The sequence below is a fragment of the Panthera onca genome, chromosome E3, assembly GCF_046562875.1.
Source record: "Panthera onca isolate mPanOnc1 chromosome E3, mPanOnc1 haplotype 2, whole genome shotgun sequence".
NCBI lineage: Eukaryota > Metazoa > Chordata > Mammalia > Carnivora > Felidae > Panthera > Panthera onca.
Window position 1 is genome coordinate 23,318,068 of NC_138354.1, and position 22,730 is coordinate 23,340,797.

General features: G+C 48.0%; 1 protein-coding gene across 1 annotated transcript; it reads left to right on the top strand.

Annotated features, from left to right (window-relative positions):
• Window positions 1-41: 41 nt before the first annotated feature.
• EARS2 (glutamyl-tRNA synthetase 2, mitochondrial) lies at window positions 42-21,638 on the top strand. The gene is made up of 9 exons (XM_060648778.3): window positions 42-307; window positions 2,620-2,775; window positions 5,932-6,121; window positions 9,458-9,930; window positions 11,323-11,431; window positions 13,051-13,204; window positions 13,299-13,429; window positions 19,748-19,883; window positions 20,343-21,638. Exons 1-9 carry the CDS (start codon window positions 169-171, stop codon window positions 20,424-20,426), a joined length of 1,572 nt encoding a protein of 523 aa, XP_060504761.3. The 5' UTR covers window positions 42-168; the 3' UTR covers window positions 20,427-21,638.
• Window positions 21,639-22,730: the final 1,092 nt, after the last annotated feature.

Genomic DNA, 22,730 nt, shown 5'->3' on the forward strand with positions numbered 1-22,730 from the left:
CTAGAGGCCTAGTGGGGCCGGAGCGGCGTTGGGGAGCGTGGGCTTGCAGGCTAGGAGGCCTGCGCCTTTAAGGGGCGGGGCTGCGCCCTCTGTGGCAGACGCGGATTGGCTGGAAGGGGTCCTCGGAAGTGATGCACCGAGAAGCCCACGTGTGCGGTTCCATCCCACATGGCGGTGCTTCTGAAGAGGCTGCTGCAGTCGGCGAGGCCCCCCGCGGCCTTGGGCCGCCTCGTAGGACGGCGCGAGGCCAGCATGGGCACTGATCCCGGGGCTGCAGTGCGGGTGCGGTTCGCCCCCAGCCCCACAGGTAACCTGGGCGGACGTGACGCTGTAGGTCGAAGTCCATCGTACCGTGTCCGCCCCCCGAATATTCCCGAACGAATCCCTTCCGGTCGAGTCAGACTGGGCGGGCAGCGCGACCCTATTTTGCAGGCGTAGAAGTAGGCCTACGAGCGTAATTTATTCACATTGCCAGGAAGTTCTTTGTGTTTATCGAACTGTACCATTACTTTCGGTCCCTTTTTCATGTATTCAATAAATGTTTATTGAGGACCAACAGTGTGCCAGCTATTGTTTTAGGCGTTGGGATGCCGTGGTCTCCAGGAACGTTTTTGGCTCTTGTTCTCAAGAAGCCTATCCTATAGTATACATTATAGCCGCGACAAATACGTGTAAAAAATAACTGTAGTTTTAGTTACAGATGACATAAGAGAAATGAAGCAGAGTAGGCGTCTGGGGGTTAGATAGGAAGCTCAAGAAGGGCGTGTTGAGGATGTAGCATTTGAATTGAGAACCAAAAGACAAGAAGTCTACGTATGTGAAGTCTATATGAAGTCCATAAGAGGGACTTTAGGCAGAGGAAATTGCAGGTACAAAGGCCCTGTGGTTAATGTTGCCACTCAGCAAGCCAAAAGAATTAGGCAGAGGCTCACTGTATGCCCTAGTGGAGAGCTTGTCAGGGTGTCCCCACCATTTCCCCCCCGGTTTGTTTTTCTCACGGAGGCTTCCTTCTGCCCTCTCCACACTGAGCATTCCTCTCATTCAGAACCTATGGGTCCACATGTAAGCCTTTGTGTCAAGATCCCACCTGCACAGAGTGACAGGATCTTTCCTGGCAGGCAGCAGAGTGTAGAGCCGGCCTCTCAGACCATGGTGACAGGACTGGTTTTTAATTTCTAATTGATTATGGATCAGTATTTTTATATAACCAACAGAAATGAGTTATTAAAAAGGACAAATATTGAAAGCATACAAAATATGAGCCTATTTCTATTGAATTCACCAAATATAAAATTACTCTGTCAAATTGCTGTTTCTAAATATTTTTTCTCAATTTCTGTACTTACTTGGTTATGAACTGGCAGCAGTTTCTAGACCAGCAAGTGTCTGTACTTGGCTTTGCACAGCACTCACGTAGTGGTTGGGGGCCACAAGGTCTGAGATTGGCTGGGTCCAAATTGCCAGCTTTGCCGTTTGTTAGCTGTGTGACATGGGCAAATTGCATAACCTTCCTGAGCTTCTGAGTTTTACCTTCTGCCAAACAGGGCTAGTAATAGTTCCTGTCTTGTGGGTTTGAGCTAATGCAACTGAGGCACTTAGCAAGGTCTGGTATTTAGCACTTAATAAACAATATTCTCTATTATGATTATAGTTCTCCTTTTTTTTCTGATTTGCAGGAAAAGCCCATACAGAAAAGGCTGCTGACTACAGACAGATAAAACATACTGACTACAGACAGATTTATGAAACAACATAGGTCATTAATAGCTAAAATTAATTGAAGGGTATACTTTGACCAGCGCTTAGGTCACAACAGCCCTGTAAGGAAAGTTTCTTTTTTCTTTTCTTTTTTTTAAATCTTAGCGGATGAGGAGATTGAAGCTCATACACATGAAGTAAAGTGCCCAAGGGATAACAATTGGTAAATGGTGGATGCAGAGTTTAAATCCAGATTGATTTGGTTTAAGCGGTCTTGCTTTCAACTACTGGACCCCTGTCTTCTGTCTTGGGGACCTCTGGTTTTGTGGTTGCCTTGTAATAACTAGCAGAAGGTCACACATAATCCGTGTTGAAGAAGTTTGCCTGATGCCAGAAGAGCCTTATGGGTCCCATGCTGCCTCCTGAACCTGTAGATGCAGAGAGGCTCGTTATGGAGTCAGAGCCATGGCCTGGACCAAAGAAGATAAGATATTAGCTTTTTTTTTTCACCCAAGCACATCATTGAATTTGTACATGTTAAATGGATGTGTGGTAATGGCTTCAGTGGATAATCCTCTGTCCTTATTTGGGTAAAACTTGGCCTTGAGGCAAATCTAAGTAGAACAGTGGGTGCAGTTAGGAAGAGTTGGAGTCTTTTTTTTTTTTTTTCTCCACAAAATTACATGCTCTAAAACTTGGGTGGTCTTCTATTTCCAGGATGAGGGGCTAAAGAGGTTGACCACCCCTGCCCTCTCCTGTGGCAGTCTGTCTCGGTGTTGACTGGAAGGATGGGACAGGGGTAGCTGTTCCTTGAGCTTCGATATTCACTGGGACGTCCTGGTACAAGCAGGGCTTACTCGCGTCTGGCTGAGGTGTGTCAGTTCATCTTCCCTGTCTTGACTGAGTGTTCTCTTCTACTAGGCTTCTTGCACCTGGGTGGCCTACGCACTGCCTTATACAACTATATCTTTGCCAAGAAGCACCAGGGGAGCTTCATCCTCAGGCTGGAAGACACGGATCAGACCCGCCTTGTGCCTGGGGCAGCAGAGAATATTGAAGACATGCTGGAGTGGGCAGGTGAGGCGGTCAGGGAAAAAACCCTTCTCCAAGGGGGAAGTGGGAGCAGGGAAAGGAGCCAGTAGGCCTCACAGGGCCCAAGCTGGACAATGAGGAGTTCCTGGAGAGATAGGTGTATTTGTGCTGCCTCAGGAGGCACGTGCCCCCCCCAAAAAAGATGCTAAAGAAATGCTCTGAGGCTGTTTTGAGGTTCCTGTTCTTAGAGTGTCAGGTGCTACTGGGAACGGACAGGAAACACAGGCCAAGCATAAGATGGAATTGGAGAGGCGAGGCGTGTAGTGAGCAGAAGGCTCCAGCCCCTTGTTCCCATGTGGGAATGCTGGCCCAGCTTGTCCAACCTTCTGACTTCCAAGAGGAGCCAGAAATCCAGGTTTTCGTTACTGTTTTGTTTTTTTTTTTTAATGAATACTTGCCATTGTTAAACTTGAACTCAGATTTTTTTTTTTTTTTTTAAACACACTGTGTGAGCCAAACTAAATGTGTACAGCTTCTAAAGTCAGTCTTCTTATGGGAAGTTTAATCTGAAGGACTGCTAAACCCCAGGAAGACAAGGAGGAGTGTGTTTGTGTTCCCTGGGTCAACAATTGCTTACTTGTCAAGACAGGTACAACCAGTTAAGTTCTCCAAGGAAAAATACCAAAAATACCGAGACTTTTATGAGATGTGTATTTTAATCTGCAGTAAATTATTAACTAGACTTTGGGTTCCCAAAGCGCAGAAACTGATTTCATTTTTATCTTCTATTGTAGAACATTATGGCAGATGCTTAGTTGAGATTAGTTGAGTAAAGGAATTCATTCAAGGAGATCACTTATTGTAATTTAGGTCGTGTTCCAGCATTGAACAGAGACTCTGTTGTCAGTAATTGGAAGACAGATAAATTAATTCATTTTCACCATGATGTTAAGTGTTAATGTGTGCTATGGAGAAAAGGTTAACAGGTTAGAGAACTGACAGGGAGGGATGCTGTTTTAGACAGGGTGGTCTTCTCTGAGGAGGTGACATTGAAGCAGAGATCACACAAAGTGAGGGGCCAGCCCTGTGGCTACTTGCACGAAGACTGTTCAAAGCAGAGGCAGGGCACCTGGGTGGCTCAGTAGGTTCAGCACCCGACTCTTGGTTTTAGCTCAGGTCATGATCTCACGGTTTCATGAGTTCAAGCCCCACATCAGGCTCTGTGCTGGCAGCCTGCTTGAGATTCTCTCTCTCCCTCTCTCTCTCTGCCCTTCCCCCACTCGTGCTGTCTGTCTTTCTCAAAATAAATAAACTTAACATTTTAAAGCAGGGCGTCTGGGTGGCTCAGTTGATTAAGCATCCGACTTCGGCTCAGGTCATGATTTTGCAGTTCATAAGTATGAGCCCTGTGTTGGGCTCTGTGCTGACAGATTCTGTGTTTCCTTCGGATTCTGTGTTTCCTTCTCTCTCTGTTCCTCCCCCACTTGCACTCTGTCTCTCTGTCTCTGTCTCTCTCTCTCTCAAAAATAAAGATTAGAAAAAAATTATTTTTTTTTTAATTTAAAAAGCGAGGGAATGGCAGATGTGAAGGCCCTGATGAAGGAAAGCATAGGATGTATGAGAGGAGCAGCAAAGAGGCCAGCATGGCCCAAGGACTGTGACCAAGCAGAGGGACTAGAGATGTGAGGACAGAAGTTGGCCGGTACTGAACCTGCAGTACCAGGCAGGCCAGGATGAGAACTTGGATTTCACTGAGCGTCTGCTATGTCAGCCACTGTCTGAACAGGAGGTCCAGGGGTGAAAGAGTCCTACCCTTGGAGCCCCTGGTGCAGCACGATTGTGTAAATGACGCCTGCAGCCCCTCAGCACAGCTTCCTCTCCAGTGTGGTGGAGAGACAGAGCTGACTTCTGTGGCTTCTTAATTTAGGAGTCACCCTTTTTGTGTGTAATTGACGTATAATTTACCTGACACGAAAGTCACCATTTCAAAGTCTACAAATCAGTGGTTTTTATTGAAAGCCGTTTAGGGTAGAAATACCACCATCCGGGGGCCCTGGGTGGCACAGTTGGTTAAGCGTCCGACTTCAGCCAGGTCACGATCTCACGGTCCGTGAGTTCGAGCCCCGTGTCAGGCTCTGGGCTGATGGCTCGGAGCCTGGAGCCTGTTTCCGATTCTGTGTCTCCCTCTCTCTCTCTGCCCCTCCCCCGTTCATGCTCTGTCTCTCTCTGTCCCAAAAATAAATAAAAAAAAAAAAGTTGAAAAAAAAAATTAAAAAAAAAAAAAAGAAAAGAAATACCACCATCCGGCTCTTTTGTGTCCCCTTTGTCTCTGCAGGAAGTGTATATTGATTAAATCTGTCCTTTGTGACCTGAGGAAACCGGACCTTGGGCTGGAGCTGTGGCTTACAACAGATCGCATTTCATATAACGGCACCCATCGCAGTGGTTCTGCGTGTGTGCACCGGGCTGAGCGCTTTGAAAGTACCAGTGCGTCCCGTTCTTGCCACCGCCCCGCATGCTAGAGCATAGCTCCGCTTTGCGGGGAAGGAGGCTGAGGCAGTACAATCAGGGTGAAAAGCGTGGATTCTGTGGCCCCTGGCCTGGCTTCGAACGCATCTGTACCGCTTGCTGTTGGCCAAGTGATGTAACAGAGCCCCTCTGTGCCTCAGCGTCCGTACTGAATGGGGGTCACGATGGCGTCTACCTAGTAGGGTGGTTCTGAGGCTTGATGGAAGTCATGGGACATAAGAGCAGCCTGGCAGGTGCTTGGCACTGCGGCCCTCACCCGTCTTCAGGATCCCTTGTCACAGCTTCTCTGGCGCAGAACCAGGGGTCCAGCCAGGGCTGTGCCCTGAACCATACTTCGTTCTTTGGAGCCAGCTCTTCCGGGCCTGGGCTGCTTTCCCCCTCCCCAGGGAAAGGACAGACGGAGAGGAAGGGCAGTTGAGAGCGTGGACTATGGAGGTGACACACCCCTGTGACTCCTTATCTTTCAGGCCTCACAACCTTGAGCGCTTACCCTCTCTTGTCTTTCAACTGGTCACCTATAAAAGGGAAATCGCGACAGTAACGACCTTGAGGGTTGTTGTGAGGATTAAAAGCTTTACTGTATGCATAAGGCACACAGAACAGTGCCGAACCGGTGCTGTCAGCATCTTCATTGTTAGAATTTGGTGAGCATTCTCTGTTGCTGTGCCACAGGCATCCCCCCAGACGAGAGCCCCCGCCGGGGAGGTCCAGCGGGGCCGTACCAGCAATCCCAGCGACTTGAGCTCTACGCCCGGGCCACAGAAGCGTTGCTGGAGTCCGGCGCTGCTTACCCCTGCTTCTGCTCACCACAGCGCCTGGAGCTCCTGAAGAAGGAGGCCCTGAGGAATCACCAGACGCCCCGGTGAGAGCCCCAGCCTGTTGAGGCTGCTTCCCCAAAGTTGCGTGTGTCCCTCATCTGCATGGCAGATTCCCCCCAAACTGTGGTCCCTGCACGGCCTCATTGGTCAGGAGTCTGGGCACAGCTCTGCTGGCTCCCTTGGCTCAGAGTCTCTCTCAAAGCTGCAGTCAAGGTTTTGGCCAGGTTTGTGGTTTCCTCAAGACTGGCCTTGCAGAGGGTCCGCTTCCATTTCTCTCATGAGGCTGCTGGCTGACCGTGGGCTGCACTGGCTGTTGTGCGGAGATGCCAGCTCCTTGCCATGTGGGCCTGTCCACAGCGCAGCTCACAGCATAGCAGCTGGCCTCGCTGTGGGCAAGGTGGACAGAAAGCAAAAGAGAGCAAGACAGAAGCCAGTCTGTTTGTAACTGAACAGAGGAAGCAACATCTTGTCACTTGTGCCGCATTCTCTTCCCAAAAAGAAAGTTGTTAGGCCCAGCCCACACTCCAGGCAGGGGATGACACAAGGGCAGAAACACCGGAGGTGGGCATCACTGGGGCCATGTCAGAGCTGCCGACCACACTGGCTCTCAGGCAGTAGTAACACGTAAAGTAACTTCAATTATTTGTAATTCTGAGTAAGTAAAGTTTTTTTCAGAGGCAGAGAGATGTATATGCAAAGATCTCTCCTAACCCTGACTCTGGCCCCTCAATTTCCCTTTCTATAAACAACTGCAGTTAGAATTTTCTTTCTTTTTTTTTAACGTTTATTTTTAAATTTTTTTTAATGTTTATTTTTTGAGAGAGACAGAGCACAAGCAGGGAAGGGGCAGAGAGAGGGAGACACAGAATCCAAAGCAGGCTCCAGGCTCTGAGCTGTCAGCACAGCACTGACAGCTGTCAGCACAGCACTCACCAACTGAGTCACCCAGGCACCCCATATATTTATTTATTTTTGAGAGAGAGAGAGCACATGTGAGCTGGAGAGTGGCAGAGAGAGAAGGGGACAGAGGATCCAAAGCAGGCTCTGAGTTTACAGCAGAGAACTCAGTGTGGGGTTTGAACTCATGAAACGTGAGATCATGACCTGAGCTGAAGTCAGATGCTTAACCGGCTGAGCCACCCAGGTGCCCCTAGAATTTTCTTCTGTCTTCTCCAGAGACACTCAACGCATGTACCCTGATGAACACATATTGTTTCTCTTCGCCATTCCAATGGCAGCACACAATATACGGATTGTGCAACTTACCATTCCCACTTACCTTTTTTGAGGCTATCCAATCTATATAGGCCCACACATTTTTCTTATGCTTGCATGGTATTCCATTGTACAGATGTAACATCCGTTAAACAGTTTCTTACTCATGAATCTTGATGCCATTTCTAATCTGTAGTTATAATGAAAGAGCTGAGATGGATCATGTTGACATATGTTGTTGTGCACGTGTGCAGGGTGTTTGTTGGAGACCCTCCCAGATGAGGAATTGCAGGGCCAGTTTGGAGCTTTGATAGACACTGCCTGTGGCCCTTGACCACCTTGCTTCCCATCAGCAGTGGCATCAGGACATCTTGAGTTCCAGTTTATTTATTTACTTATTTATTTTTTAAAGAAATTAAAACAAAGTTTTTTTAAGTTTATTTAAGGAATCTCTACACCCAACGTGGGGCCCAAACTCATGACCACAAGATCAAGAGCCACATGCTCTTGCGACTGAGCCAGCCAAGTGCCCCGCCCCCTTTTAAGATAGGCTTCATGCCCAATGTGGGGCTTGAACTCACATCCTTAAAGTCAAGAGTCAAGCTCTCATGGGCACCCCCCCAGTGAGTTCCAGTTTAAATGAACTGTTTGGACAAGCACTGGATATTTGTATGAGGTCATGATATTCACTGCAGCTTTACTTTTTTGTCATAAATAGTCTACTTGTCTATTGGTAGGTTATTTTTTAAAATTATAGTCAAGTTCTGTTGTGGAATCCATGCAGCCGTTTATTAATTGAACACTTAGCTCTGTGTCAAGAAGTATATTTTCAAGCTTTACATTTCTGTGTCAGGATTCTTCGGGGACTAAGTAATGGAACACCCCTTTTAAAAGGGACAAACCATGCTAACTAACTTGGATGTAAATTAAAAAAATAAATAGATAAAATTTAAAAAAATTAATAAAAGGGACAAACCAGGGGCGTCCAGCTGGCTCAGCGGATGGAGCACGCGACTCTTGATCTTAGGGTCATGAGTTCAAGCCCCATATTGATGGTAGGGTTTACTTAAAAAAAAATAAAGAATAGGGGTGCCTGGGCGGCTCAGTTGGTTAAGCGGCCGACTTCAGCTCAGGTCATGATCTCCGGTTCATGAGTTCGAGCCCCGCATTGGGCTCTCTGCTGTTAGTGCAGAGCCTACTTCAGAGCTTCTGTCCCCTTCTCTTTCTGCCCCTTCCCAGCACTTGCACACAAGTGCTTGCTCACTGTCTCTCTCTCTTTCTCTCAAAAATAAATTTAAAAACAATAATAATAATAAAGAATTTAAAAGAGAGTGGGGGACAAATCAGAGCTTCTCATGCTCTAATGTGCAGACGACTTACCTGGGGATCTAGTTAACATGCAGATTCAGATTCACCAGGTCTGGGCTGAGGCCCGAGATGCTGCATTTCTGACTGGCTCCCAGGTGAGGCTGTTGCTAGGGATCCACAAACCATACTTGGAGTAGCCAGGGCATAAACCACATAGACATTTGTCACTTACTCTGCAGAAGTCTGGAGGTGGATGACTCAAGGATAAAACCAGCAGCTTCAAGACATCAGCGCTCTGTTGTGGCTTCTTCCCACCTCCCCTGCCCCACCCCCTACACTAGTTGCAAGTGGCTGCGGAGGCTGCAGGCATTCTGCCCTCACAGGACAACATCTGAAGGGCACAGGGGGAAAGCAGAGGAATTTTCCTCTTGTGGCTGTTTTGCTCTCAATTGGAGAGGCAATCTTTCCCCAGAGCCTAAGCCTCCCCTGCCTCCAGGCATACTTTTCTTTGAGTCTTAGGGACTAGAGTGGTCTGGCCTGGACCAGTTTCTGGCAAATGGGAATGGGATTGCATGATTGGCCACACCAGCTGTGATTCAACCCCCAGGACTAGGCATTTTGCTATTTCCTCATTAGCAAGGAAGAAGAGGGAGAGGCTGGCAGGTAGGCAGGCGCAAGTGTCTGCCACACTGTTACCAATTACTGTCTTCCCCAGATGTCACTCCGCTCCCTGTTCAGGACTGGAAACAGAGCTGGAGAAGTAGATGACTTGCCAAGGTCAGCCAACTATCAGAGACAAAGACAGAATTCAGTCTGTCTGTAGTCATCCTAACCTCTGTGACGCTCTGCTTTAACAGGTATGACAATCGGTGCCGGAACCTGAGCCGGGGGCAGGTGGCCCAGAAGCTAGCCACAGGCCCCAAACCTGCTATCCGCTTCCGCCTGGATGGGGAGGCACCAGCCTTCCAGGACCTGGTGTATGGCTGGAATCGGCATGAAGTAGCTAGTGTGGAGGGGGACCCGGTCATCCTGAAGAGCGATGGCTTTCCCACATACCACCTGGCATGCGTGGTGGACGACCACCACATGGGCATCAGCCACGTGCTGCGGGGCTCCGAGTGGCTGGTCTCCACCTCCAAGCATCTACTTCTGTACCAGGCCCTGGGCTGGCAACCACCTCGCTTTGCCCACCTGCCCCTGCTCCTCAATAGGGATGGCAGCAAGCTGTCCAAGAGGCAGGGAGACATTTTCCTGGAGCATTTTGCTGCTGCCGACTTCCTGCCAGATGCCTTGCTGGACATCATCACCAACTGTGGCTCCGGGTTTGCAGGTACCTGCCCACCTGGGAGTTTGCAGTGGGACCAGAGCAGTGAGGAGCTGGGGCTTTGGTTCAGGCCCACCTGGTCTTCAGGCCAGGCTGTGCCATATACTAGCTGCACGCTCTTGCCTAAATTCATTCTTTTCTCAACAGATGTTTATTGAGCCAGACGCTGTGTTAAGTGCTGGGGCTACAACAGTGAACTAGCTAAATGTAACCCCTGCCCGTAAGGAGCTTATGGTCTTTGAGCCTTCCCTGCCTTTCTATGAAATGGGGATAAGTGTTTACCTCATAGGGTTAAGTTAGGATTCACTGAGCTCATGAGTATGAGGCACCCAGTAAGGTATCTGCCACTCTGCCCAAAAACCGTAGATCTTATGGTTATTATAATTATATTACTCCCACTATGGCAATTGTGGGTTCCAACAGAATTACTAAGACTGCTATGACCCTAGTGTATTCCAAACTGAGCCCTTATCCTTGGTCCAAGACTTAGAGCCCAAGGTTTAAAGAAGCAGCAAATTAGGATGACCTCTTTGTGGAGGGGATTTCTAGAAATGTGGCACTGGTAGTCTGCTTACCGTTTATTCTGCTCTTATCTCATTTACTCCTTAAAACAGTCTTTAGAGGATTAAATTATCCTTGCTGTTTATAAGAGAATTGTGAGGCTCAGACAGGTTTGATGACTTGGCAAAGCCATGCAGCCTGTAAGGGACCCGGCAGAGACTCCCTGTAGGCCTAGGCCTGGCCACGATGCCTGCTGACCGCATGGGACGGGGCTGCAGCTCTGGAGAAGCAGCTCCCCATGCAGCGATTCTCCGCACTGCCTGAGGTTTGGAACCACCTGGGAAGCTTGGAAAGAATACTGATGCTCAGACGCCATCCCAAACCAGCAGAGTCAGAATCTCTGGGGCACAGCCAGTCAATGAGCATCTGTTCCTGCAACCCACATCTTTGAGGGCAGTGAGAGTTGGTTTAGCCTGATTATTTAAAAAAAATTTTTTTAATGTTTATTTACTTAGCATGAATGGAGGAGGGACAGAGAGAGAGAGACACACACACACAGAATCCACAGCAGGCTTTGGATCTGAGCTGGCAGCACAGAGCCCAACATGGGGCTCGAACCCATGAACCGTGAGATCATATCCTGAGCCGAAGTTGGACGCTCAACTGACTAAGCTACCCGGGCACCCCTAGTCTGATTGTTTTCAAACTTGTTTTTCCTGAGTGACAGAGAACCCTTTCTGCAAATGAAAGCTCCTTCAAGGCCCGTGATCTATAAAAGAGTTAGAAGTTGAATCCCTTGGGTCAGAATGGAATGGGAAACCCAGAACGTGATCACCTAGCCTCCCTTGTGATTGAAAAGCGAGGGAGGGGGCTGAGGCTGGGCCTGCCTCCTTGCAGAGAACCAGATGGGCAGGACCCTGCCTGAGTTGATAACACAGTTTGACCTGACCCGGGTCACCTGCCACTCAGCCCTGTTGGACCTGGAGAAGCTCCCGGAATTTAACAGGTGAGTGGTGAAGCAGGGAGGCCGCTGGTACAAAAAGGCTTTCTTGCTAATGAGGGTACCTATGGCAGAGGGTCTAGTGGGCTTTGGAGTCACATGGACCTGATTTTTACTGTGGGCTCATGTGTCTGATGCTCCGTGAACACAGAGCATGTAAGCCTCCTAACCTCCTGGAGCCTCTGTTTCTTCCTCTCGAAAATGGGGCTAATAACAGTACTTACCTGTTGCGATTGTTGTAGGAGTTCAGTTAAATTAAACGTTGCATCAAGGTGTTGTACACACCCCCTGGCACATAAAAAGTGTTCTGTAAATGGTAGGTACTGTCTCTGTCATTACCATTATTTCTGGTCGTCCTTTGCATGGATTCTGTTAGCCATGGCCTAGAGAAAAGGGGCATCTTCGCCTTGGAATCACCCCTTGCCCCCCCCCAACACAGTGACTGAGCACTGTCTCATGACACCTATTTTACATTTCATGTAACTCTTCACTCAGACCTGTAAAGCCAGTTACAGTTCAGATCACTGTTGACATATCCATCTAAGGGTCTTGGTGGTAAAGCCAGCGGATAGATGTGTACTTAAGGGACAAGGGACTCAAGGATGCCGTCTCTTGAGCACTGGTTTGAGGACAGGCTCTCTGTGCTTTACTTGCATGAGCCCAGAGAATTCGCATTGACTGCAGGTATTGAAGGTTGTTACTTCATTTATCTCCCAACAGACATCAGATCAGTTGTCTGACTTTGCTCTCTTTTGCATAGAAGGAAACGACACATAGGGCAGTGTTCCATAACCAGCCCGTTCACGCAGCAAACGGCAGGCATCCCTTGAATGGGGTATTCACCAGTGAATACAACTTGAACCCTACCGCCTGCCTTTCTTCCATGCCAGGGCAGCCTAGGGAGGGGACTGAGGACTGGTTAAGGCTTTGCTGCTCCCGAAGAGAGGGAGCAAGGCAGTTAGAAGAATTCTGGAAAGAAGAACATTGGAACTGACAAGAAAACCTGAACTTCTTGATTATGAGCCCTGAATTCAAACAGCTGTGCACTCTGAGCTTCAGATCCTATAAATCTGTGTTCTTGATCTCTGCCTTTTTGTGCCGGAGTCTCATGCTTTAAGCTATGCAAGGAGGCAGACACTTGTAGATTGTACCTTGTAAAGTCAGGTGCCTGTCGAGGCCAGCAGCCAGCACGGGGGTAGGTAGCAAGCCTGGGGAGAGGCACTGGGGAGCAGAGGCCCTGGCAAACTGGAGTGCTCTGTGCCTGTAAGCCGGGCGGCCTCCACTCTGCTCCCGCTATTGAAGTGTGGGGCACGAGGGGCCTTTGCAGCCAGATCTTCTCTGATATCCCAAGAGAAGCCAGAAATCTCTGTTTTTATGTGATCTCTTCCTAGTTTAAAATGTTAGCTACTATCTTAGAAACACAACAGGATACCTGAGTTGCTTGGGGCTCTTAGGCTGACTTAGACCTTGGCCAGATCCCTTTCCTGTATGATCTGTTTCTGGGCTGTGGGAGGGACAGCTCATATAACGTGTCATTCTTCAAACCTTGTCTGCTCCCTTAGGGAGAGGGTTTGGAGGGGACTGGGAATGCCAGTGGCTGCACGGTCCCTTGGTTTCTCTTACAGGCTGCACCTGCGTCGGTTGGTGAGCAGTGGGACCCAGAGACGCCAGCTGGTGGGGAAGCTGCAGGCCCTGGTGGAGGAGACATTCGGCAGCCAGCTGCGAGACAGGGATGTCCTGGACCCAGCCTACGTGGAGAGGATCATCCTGCTGAGACAGGTGTGGTGTCAGGGAGCTCCGGTGACTGAGGGAATGGGTGGCGCCCCCCTTCTTCCCTGTCTGCAGTGTTTTCAGCGACTGCCTCTTCCCCTAGGGTCACATTTGCCGCCTGCAGGATTTGGTCTCCCCGGCACATTCCTACCTGTGGACTCGCCCTGCCGTGGGCCGAGCGCAGCTGGGCGCCATCTCGGAGGAGGTGGACTTGATTGCCGAGCGTGTGCTGGGGTGAGTTGCTGCAGGCCAAGCTCAAGGCTCCGCCCCCGAGTTCCCTCTGCCTCCCAGGGCCCCCTTCCTCCAGGACTGGCTGCGGGGCCTGCCACACAACGCATGGCTAGTGACAGGGTCTTGGCAAGATGGTTACTCTGGTAGGGGGGCTTTCCCAGAGGAGCCAGACCCTCCCCAGAGAGGGCAGTGTGTTTGGGGTTGGGTTCACCTGGGTTCCCTGCCAGTGTTGCCGCTTACCCAGTCCTTTCTCCTGCCCAGGTGGCGTCACTATGGCACCTCTTTGAGCTTCCATTTCCTCACCCCTAACGTACAGATGCTACTACAGTCTTAACTGTACAGGAACAGAAATGCAACCAAAGCTGGCTTAAGCCCAGCCTAATTCAGGGGCCAAAAACATGTCACCAAGACCTTATTTTTCTCTCTGTCCCTTTGACCTTCTGTTCCACACTTCTCAATGCCGGCTACTCTTTCTGCAGAGACTCTGTATTGAGTAGATGGAGGGTGGGGCTCTCTACCAGACAAAAGAAATGACAGTGCTTACCCCATGAGGAAGTGGCGATCCAGGGCTAAAGAGCTTTTTCCATATCTCAAGGGTCCTGATGTCTCTAGATTCTGCTCTTGTCCACACGGTGCATGGTGGCTCATAGACCATCCATACTTTAGCCAGAAGAGGAAGGAGGAAAAAGGGAAGGGGATGGGACACTCCTACTCCTTACGGAACAGACTTAAAAGTTACACATTCGTCTCCACCTGTATCTCGCTGGCCAGAATGCCTATCTTATGGCCATGCCAAGCCAAAAGGGAGTCTGGAAAACTTTTTTTTTTTTTTTTTTTTTTAACTTGGCAGCCATGAGCCTGGCTAAAAATTTTATCACTATATATGAAAGGAAAAAAAGGAGAGCAGCCTCTCTCATGTCTGCGCCCTGTTTGTAAGACAGCTCCAACATCACAAAGCCTCAGCTGTGTCTTAAGATGAACTCTGACGGAACCCAATTAGCTACATTTTTCTCTCCAAACCAGTCACACGAGGCCTGGGGAATGTGATGTGCTGGTTGGCATAGGTTAGCTCATCAACTCCTGGGCCGTAAATGGACCCCCAGCCAGGGCACATGAGCTGAGAATGGAAGCCAGGTAATTCCTCAAGGAGATTTGGGGTATCAGGAGAAAGGGAGGTGGATGCTAGGCAGCAAAACCCAGTGTCCATTTTACCTACCTCCTCCCACCTTTGTCATGAAGATGAAAGTAGGTCTTAAGCGTTTACTTACACATGCCTACAACTTGCTATTTTTTTTTTTAATTTTTTTTTTTTTTTTAACGTTTATTTATTTTTGAGACAGAGAGAGACACAGCATGAACGGGGGAGGGGCAGAGAGAGAGGGAGACACAGAATCGGAAGCAGGCTCCAGGCTCTGAGCCATCAGCCCAGAGCCCGACGCGGGGCTCGAACTCGCAGACCACGAGATCGTGACCTGAGCTGAAGTCGGACGCTTAACCGACTGAGCCACCCAGGCGCCCCACAACTTGCTATTTATATACATTAGGTCTGTATACGTATGTACACAGGGTGTGTGTGGATATGTGTATACGCTGAAATTCACAGCCACCTAATAAAGTATCTGGTTAAAATGTTATCCCCATTTTATAGATGAGAAAATCAAGACACAGGCTAAGTAACTTGCCTAAAATAACAGTAAGTTGGAGGAGCAGGGATTCAAACCCAGGCGAGGTTGGGCCTAGAGGCCATACGCTTCTCTCCAAAGTGCTTGGACAGTGCCTGATATCTAGAAACCCTCAGTGTATTGTCATAATAAATAAACACCTGGAAATGATAAGAAAATCATGTGGCAAAAAATACAGTATGATACAAATAGTAGAAGAAGGTCTATGGCAAAAAGTATGTGTTCCCTCCTACTGCAGCCCCCAACAGAAATGTAGCCGCACTTAGCAGTTTCCTTTATGTAATGTCTGAGTATTCAGTGATATGGATATGTAACTCCATTTTTGTCTTTTTAAAATTTGAAATTTGATGTTTTGATTATGAAAACATTCAAACCTTTTTTTATGTTAATGTTTATTTATTTTTGAGAGAGAGAGAGTGTGCCCCCATTCAGACCTCTTAAACCTGAGTTTAAAAGCTAGAAAGTGTGAGGCACCTGGGTAGCTCAGTTGGTTAAACGTCTGGCTTCAGCTCAGGTCAGGACTTGCAGTTCATGAGTTCGAGCCCCGCATCGGGCTCTGTGCTGACATCTCAGAGCCCGGAGCCTACTTTGGATTCTGTGTCTCCCTCTTTCTGCCCCTTCCCTGCTCACGCTCTGTCTCTGTCTCAAAAATAAGTAAACGTTAAAAAAAATTTTTTTAAACCTAGGAAGTATAAAAAAGGTAGATATTGGGAAATCCAGTTTTATCCTTGTCCCCCATCTGTTCAGTTCCAGAACTGTCTGCGCATTTCTACCCTTTTTAATTATATCTAAACGATCCTTCTTTTTTACACAAAAATACGGTAACACTGTTCTGTGTCTTTTGATTTGTTTGTTTCACTTAACATATCTGTAGATCTGCCCAGTCCTTAGAATCCTCATTATTTTCTACAGCTACACTTAGGCCATTATTGTACCACTTTACGATAATTTATTTAACTCATTTCCTATTGATGGACATTTGGATTGCTTCCAAATTTTGCTGTTATAAACAACGCTATAGTGAATAGCCACATATAGACATCATTAATCGGGTTTGCATTTATATCTCTAGGATAAATTCCCAAGAGTCATTATTACAATACTCCTTTAATTTAGGGCATTCCACAATAGGAGCTCTTAGTGCTAATTCACCAGGACCATTGCCTTAACTCCACATCCCTGCCATGGGGTTAGATTTCAGAGACACTCTGGGGCTCCCACTTAGGACAGGAAAACTGACACCCAAGTGTTCTGAAGCTGCCAGATTTCTTAGAAGTCCCTTCTGTACCCACGCCAAGCTCTGGGCCAGCTCTAATGTGTCCTGAGCTGCCATTGCCTGTGGCCTGTCCCTCTTCTACCAGCTCCTTAGCAGCCTGCTTCCCCACAGTGGCATAGAGGAGAGTTCCTATGTTTTCCCATGGTAAATTTTAACAACTTTTTTTTAAGTAGGTTTCATGCCCAACATGGATCTTCAACTCATGACCCTGAGATTGGGTCGCATGCTCTACTGACCAAGCCAGCCAGGCACCCCATTTTCCACATTAAAATTTTTTTTTTCTTAAGTTTATTTATTTATTTTGGGAGAGAAAGAGCATGAACTGGGGAGGGAGAGAGAGAGAGAGGGAGAGGGAGACAGAGAATCCCAAACAGGCTCCGCACTGTCAGCCAGGAGCCCAGAGTGGGGCTCAAACCCTTAAACTGTGAGATCATGAGCTGAGCTGAGATTAAGAGTCAGATGCTCAACTGACTGAGCCAGCCAGGGGCCCCTCCGTGTTAAATTTTATATTTTCTGTATTTTATCTTTTGGATATAGGAATAATAATAAGCACGTGGCCGAGTTAATGATGCAATAAGCATGGTTATTTTTGCCTCCTGTTGAAACTCAGTGGCTCAGAATCCAGAGTTAGTAAGGGAATCTGTCGGTACCAAGAGGCAGTTTCTTCTCATTACTTATGAGCACGGGTCCCCCAGCCAATCACCCTCCACGTGAAGCCTATCAGTGGCAGGGGACTGTCTGGACCCCATTGAGCACGGGCAGTACCCCAGTTGGCATTGTGGACCATCCGCACCAGTGGAACTGTCCAGGCCCTCTGCAGTATTTCCACTTTGGAATTTCTGTAAGAGCTGAGGGGGACTGAGAAGGTGCTGTAAAATACAGGCCCACCCACCCTGCTCCCGTCCATTGCTCTAGCTCAGAGATTAACAATTTTTTTAAATGTTTATTATTTATTTTTGAGAGAGAGAGAGAGCAGGGGAGGGTTAGAAAGAAAGGGAGACACAGAATCCAAAGCAGGCTCCAGGCTCTGAGCTGTCAGTACAGAGCCCGACGTGGGGCTTGAGCTCATGAACCATGAGATCATGACCTGAGCCAAAGTTGGACACCCAACCAACTGAGCCACCAGGTGCCGCTCCAACTCAGAAATTTTTTATTTTATTTTATTTCTTTTTTTTTTTTTTTTTTGGCAAGTCAAGCTCTAACTGAATGGGGAATCTCTCTTGAAACTCAAAACACACTGGTGAGAGAGGATCTCAGCTGGCTACCAGCAAAGCAGAGGGTGATTGTTGGCCTATTGGATTTTATTATTATTTTCTAAACATTTATGCTTTTTTTTAACTCATTAAGCTTTTTTAACTTTCTTTAACTTTTTAACTAAAAAAGTTTTTAAGTTTATTTGTTTTGAGAGAGAGAGTGCAAGCTGGGGAGAGGTAGGGAGAGAGGGGGAAAGAGAGAATCCCAAGCAGACTCCGCACTGCCAGCATGGAGCCCGATGTGGGGCTCAAACTCACAAACCGTGAGATCATGACCTGAGCCAAAATTTAGAGTTGGACGCTCATCTGAGTGAGCTACCCAGGTGCCCCTGGCCTACTGGATTTTAGATCCTTAAGTGCTTCAACTTGTGGGCAAAGAATGTTTGTAGCAAGAGGTGGGCGCCAGGCTGGCTGATGCAGCAGCCTGTGCTCTGGTGGGCCCAGGCAGCCGGCACCATAACCCTGTTCTACTTTGAGAACTGCTTCATGCTGGCCAACGTCCCGACTTTGTCACCTACAGGTGCAGTGGCCTATCAGAGTGCAAGCCCTTCTGGGAGTGCACACAGGCTGGGGTCACCTACTTCTTCATGCAGCTGTGCAAGGTGCTGTTCCTGGCCATCTTTTCCCATCTGGGAAGGTGGCATCTGTGACTTTATTGGGGAGTTCATAAAGGCCAGCATGGATGTAGCAGATCGGATAGACCTAAATTTTGTCGTGTCCCAGAATACAGGCAGGTGGGGAGTTCAAGATCATGGTTGTTGCCCTAAAAATTTTTTTTAAAGAATGATTGTAGGGGCACCTGGGTGGCTCAACTGGTTAGGCATCCAACTTCAGCTCAGGTCATGATCTCACGGTTTGTGAGTTGGAGCCCCACATTGGGCTCTGTACTGACAGCTTGGAGCCTGGAGCCTGTTTCGGAATCTCTCTCTCTCTCTCTCTCTCTCTCTCTCTCTCTGTCTCTCAAAAATAGAGAAACATTTAAAAAAATTAAAATGAGATAAAAGAATGATTGTAGCAGGTTGGTGGCAGTACTGTTACTGGAGCCGGGGTCTCCCGAAGTCTCTTTCTTTCTGCCCTTCTGTGCTACAAGCCCTCTCCCCTGCCCAAAGAGTCTCCCCTCTGCCAATCTTAAAGCTGTGTTTCAAGTAAGTTCACAGAGGGCTTCATTCTTCCATCCTATGTCTAACCTGTTCTGAGTTTGTTTTTAGATTCTCTTGCAATGTTTCTGAGCTCTTGGATATAATAAATATTAGCTAATGTTTAATTTCTTTAAAAAAATTTTTTTTTAATGTTTGTTGATTTTTTTGAGAGAGAGAGAGACAGAATGTGAGTGGGGGAGGGTCAGAGAGAGAGGGAGACATAGAATCCAAAGCAGGCTTCAGGCTCCGAGCTGTCAGCACAGAGCCTGATTTGGGGCTCGAACACATGAATCGTGAGATCATGACCTGAGCCAAAGTCAGACACTCAGCTGACTGAGCCACCCAGGCACCCCGCTAATGTTTAATTTCTAAATGAAATACAAGATCTAGTGTTTCAGACTAGAAACACTAGTCTGAAACACTAGTTTCTAGTGTTACTGTCTATTCAAGCCACGTACTTAGTGCCTAACAAGTTTGAACTCAGCCCCACCATAGCCCTGTGAGTTACAGACACTATTATTATCCCCACTTTATAGATGAGAAAACTGAGGCATAGCGATCACATGACCTTGAGGTAGAAACTAGTAAATCCTCTTACTGTGGTACCATCTGCGTTTTCCTGTATTGTGCTTGGATTATCTATGTATTTGCTTCCTTAGTTGTTTTTTTTGTTTTGTTTTTTTTCTCAAATTGGAAAGGGATGGGGATCTTCTTCCTTCCCTTCTCCCCCAAGCAGACTTGAACACTGGTTGTGAATGTTAATCTTCAGAAATCCTCCCTCTTACCTACTTGCCGCTGGCCCATGCAGGCCCTCATAGACTGGCTCTTTTCTAGGCTTTTATTTATTTATTTAAGTTTATTTACCTTCTTTTAGTAATCTCTGCACCTGACATGGGGCTCAAACTCACAACCCCTAGATGAAGAGTTGCATGCTCTTCCCACTGAGCCAGCCAGGCGCCCCTCTTTTCTAGGCTTTTAGAAGGACCCGATATGAGCTTAACTCAGGACGTGCTGAGTGGAGAACTGAAGAAGGTATCAGAAGGTCTGGAGGGGACCAAACACAGCAACGTGATGCAAGTCCTCCGAGTGGCCCTCAGTGGACAGCGGGTAAGTGGACAGATGGGCTGGACTGTTCCCTGGAGCCCCTCATTTATCCATTCAGCTGACATTCAATGGCAGTCATGCTCTGGTTTGGGGGTACAAAGACAAATGAAACACGATCACTCCCTTCAGTCTCTCAGCAGATAGTATTTATGGAAGCACCTACTATGCAGAAGCACCGTTCTGGGTACAGTGGGCACAGTAGTGAATGAAACATGCACTCTCCCTGCCTGCCTGGAGCTGGCGGTTGATGGGGGGCCAATAGACATATCACCACGGGAAAACAGGCTCCTGGGACCCATCCTTGGCCACGGAAAGTAAAGACAACGCAATGCTAACTGTGCCCCTTCAGACGCAGGCAGCGGCACTGGGGTTGGCCTGGGGTGTAGCGCCTGCAGACTGGGGCTGAGCTTTAGTTCTTTAGGCAGTATAAGGCAATAAGGCAGTTTCTCTTTTTGTTCTTAGCAAGGACCTCCGGTAGCTGAGATGATGGTGTCCTTGGGAGCGAAGGAAGTACGGGAACGGATACAGAAGGTGCTTTCCAGCTAGAGAGAAGATAAGACAGAGGAAGAGGCAGCCCTAGGAACCTGGACATGCATGGAAATTGCCTTCAGAGCAAAGCAGAAGGGGCCTGGGGTCCATCAGGAAGCTCATAGAAGGAATCCCGAGTGGAAACGGTCTCTGGGTGCACCCAGTGCGTTTATGGCTTCCTCTCACCTCGTGCTTGGTTCTGACACCACATTACACAGCACAGGTTAGGAGCTGGTTCACGAGGGCTTGTGTCATATTCAGCTCAGGCTCCCGTAATGGCTTAAACAAGAGAAAGTTACTTCCTCACAGTTCTGGAGTCTGGAAGTCCCAAGTTCAAGGTGTCAGCAGATGTGGCTTCCCAGAGGCCTCTCTCCTTGGCTTGCCATTGGCCACCTTCTCTCTGTGTCCTCACATGGTCTTTCCTCAGTGTGTGCTCTTGGTGTCTCTCTGGGTGTTCAGATCTCTTCTTATGAGGACACGGGTCAGATTGGATTAAGGCCTACCCTCATGGCCCAATTTTAACTTACCTCTTTAGAAGTCCTGTCTCCACACACAGTCACATTCTCAGGTCCTGGGGGTTAGGGCTTCGGCACAGGAGTGTTGAGGGGATGCAGTGCAGCCCCTAACAGCTTGGCATCTCCCTGGACTCACGGGTCGCAGTGTTCAGGCCCCGCTTGTAGGTGAAGCAGTAAAAGATGAATGACACCAGCAGGGCCGAACTGGATGGCAGACTCTCTGGGGCTTGTAAAAGAAGTGACCGTCTGCCGAGGGTGAGCACTACGCTTTATGCCACTCTTAAACACTCTGCTTTGTCCTTGTATTCGGGCGCCTGTGTCTCCTTCTCTAAAGGCCCTTTTTTCCTCTTTTCTAGTTCTCCAGACCTGGTCCTCGGACTGGAGACCTTCATCCCCTCTGTTTTACACCTTTTTCTTCATACCTACCTCCTCCTTCTGCCCATTCTTGTAAGTCATTGTCTGTGGGTTTCTGAAATAAGATGTTCTTTTTTTTTTTTTTTTTAACTTTTATTTATTTAAGTAATCTCTGCACCCACCATGGGGCTTGAACCCACAACCCCGAGATCAAGAGTCACATGCTCTTCCGACTGAGCCAGCCAGGTGCCCCTGAAATAGGTGTTTTCATTGGGGTGAATAGGAATAGCTAAAGAGAAAGGAGGATCATGTATGCCTATAAAAGCTGTACTGGAAAAATAAAATAAAAATTTGAAAAAGACCCTGCTGGGGCTCCTAAGTTTTTCCTGTGTGGCGGCCAGCCTCCAAAATGTCCCCCAGTCATTCCGCCGTCCTAGAAGTCACATTGAGTAGGGCCGACTTGTGATGCCTCGTGGCTTCTGTCTTATCCTCTTGGATCCCTTGCTTTGTGGGAAGCCAACTTCCACATCACAAAGACACTCGGGCAGCCCTCTGGAGACATCCATGGGACAGGGAACTGAGACTTCCTGCCCGCAGCCATGTGAGTGAGTCATCTTGGAAGCAGGTCTTCCAAGCCCCGGTCAGATGTTCAGACACCATCCTCCATGAAAGATCCTGAGCCAGAACCACTCAGCAAAGTTGCTCCTGAGTTTTGGACACACACAGGTTATAAGATAATAAACGTTTATGGCCTCAAGTCACTTGGTTTAGGGATAGTTTGTCACCCAGCAATAGATAGCCTTTTGCCCAGGAGAGTAGGGAAAGGGGATTCAGGGTTTGTTACGCTTTGCGCAGTCCTAGTCTTCGCTTCAAAAAATACATCAGATGAAGTTCTTTGGTTGCAAGTAATAGAAACCAACTCTGCCAAACATAAGTTGATTGGAGACTACGGGTTTATGGAGAGTTTAAGTCTGTGGGAGAGTCAAGGAATCTATGAGAAAGCCAAAGAATCAGGGCTTGGAAAAGACAGGAATCGAGGGCGCTCTGGTTATCGAGGCAGCAGGAGCTAATGGCCAGTCTTGTTCTTCAGTGGGGATGTCTGAATCTCGGCTAGTTTTTTTGTTGCTGTGGTTTGTTTCCCTACTGTGTTTTCTCTTTTAGTTCTGGATGACTCATCTAAAGATTTTGATTTTTTTTTTTAATTTTATTTATTTTAAGTAATCTCTACACCCAAGGTGGGGCTCAAACTCACAACCTGGAGATCAAGAATTGCATGCTCTTCTGAGCCACCCAGGTGCCTCTAAAAGATTTAGATTCTAAAAAGAGAGTGTCTTCGGGAGCCTGGGTGGCTCAGTCGGTTAAGCCTCTGACTCTTGATTTCAGCTCAGGTCATGATCTCACGGTTCGTGAGTTCGAGCCCCGCATCAGGCTCTGCTCTGACAGCACGGAGCCT

Excerpts from the sequence above, each read along its gene's own strand:
- EARS2 (XM_060648778.3), top strand. The coding sequence starts at position 169 with ATGGCGGTGCTTCTGAAGAGGCTGCTGCAGTCGGCGAGGCCCCCCGCG. Across the intron at positions 6,122-9,457 it reads AGGAATCACCAGACGCCCCG|GTATGACAATCGGTGCCGGA; the intron begins GTGAGAGCCCCA and ends CTGCTTTAACAG. Across the intron at positions 13,205-13,298 it reads GGATCATCCTGCTGAGACAG|GGTCACATTTGCCGCCTGCA; the intron begins GTGTGGTGTCAG and ends CTCTTCCCCTAG.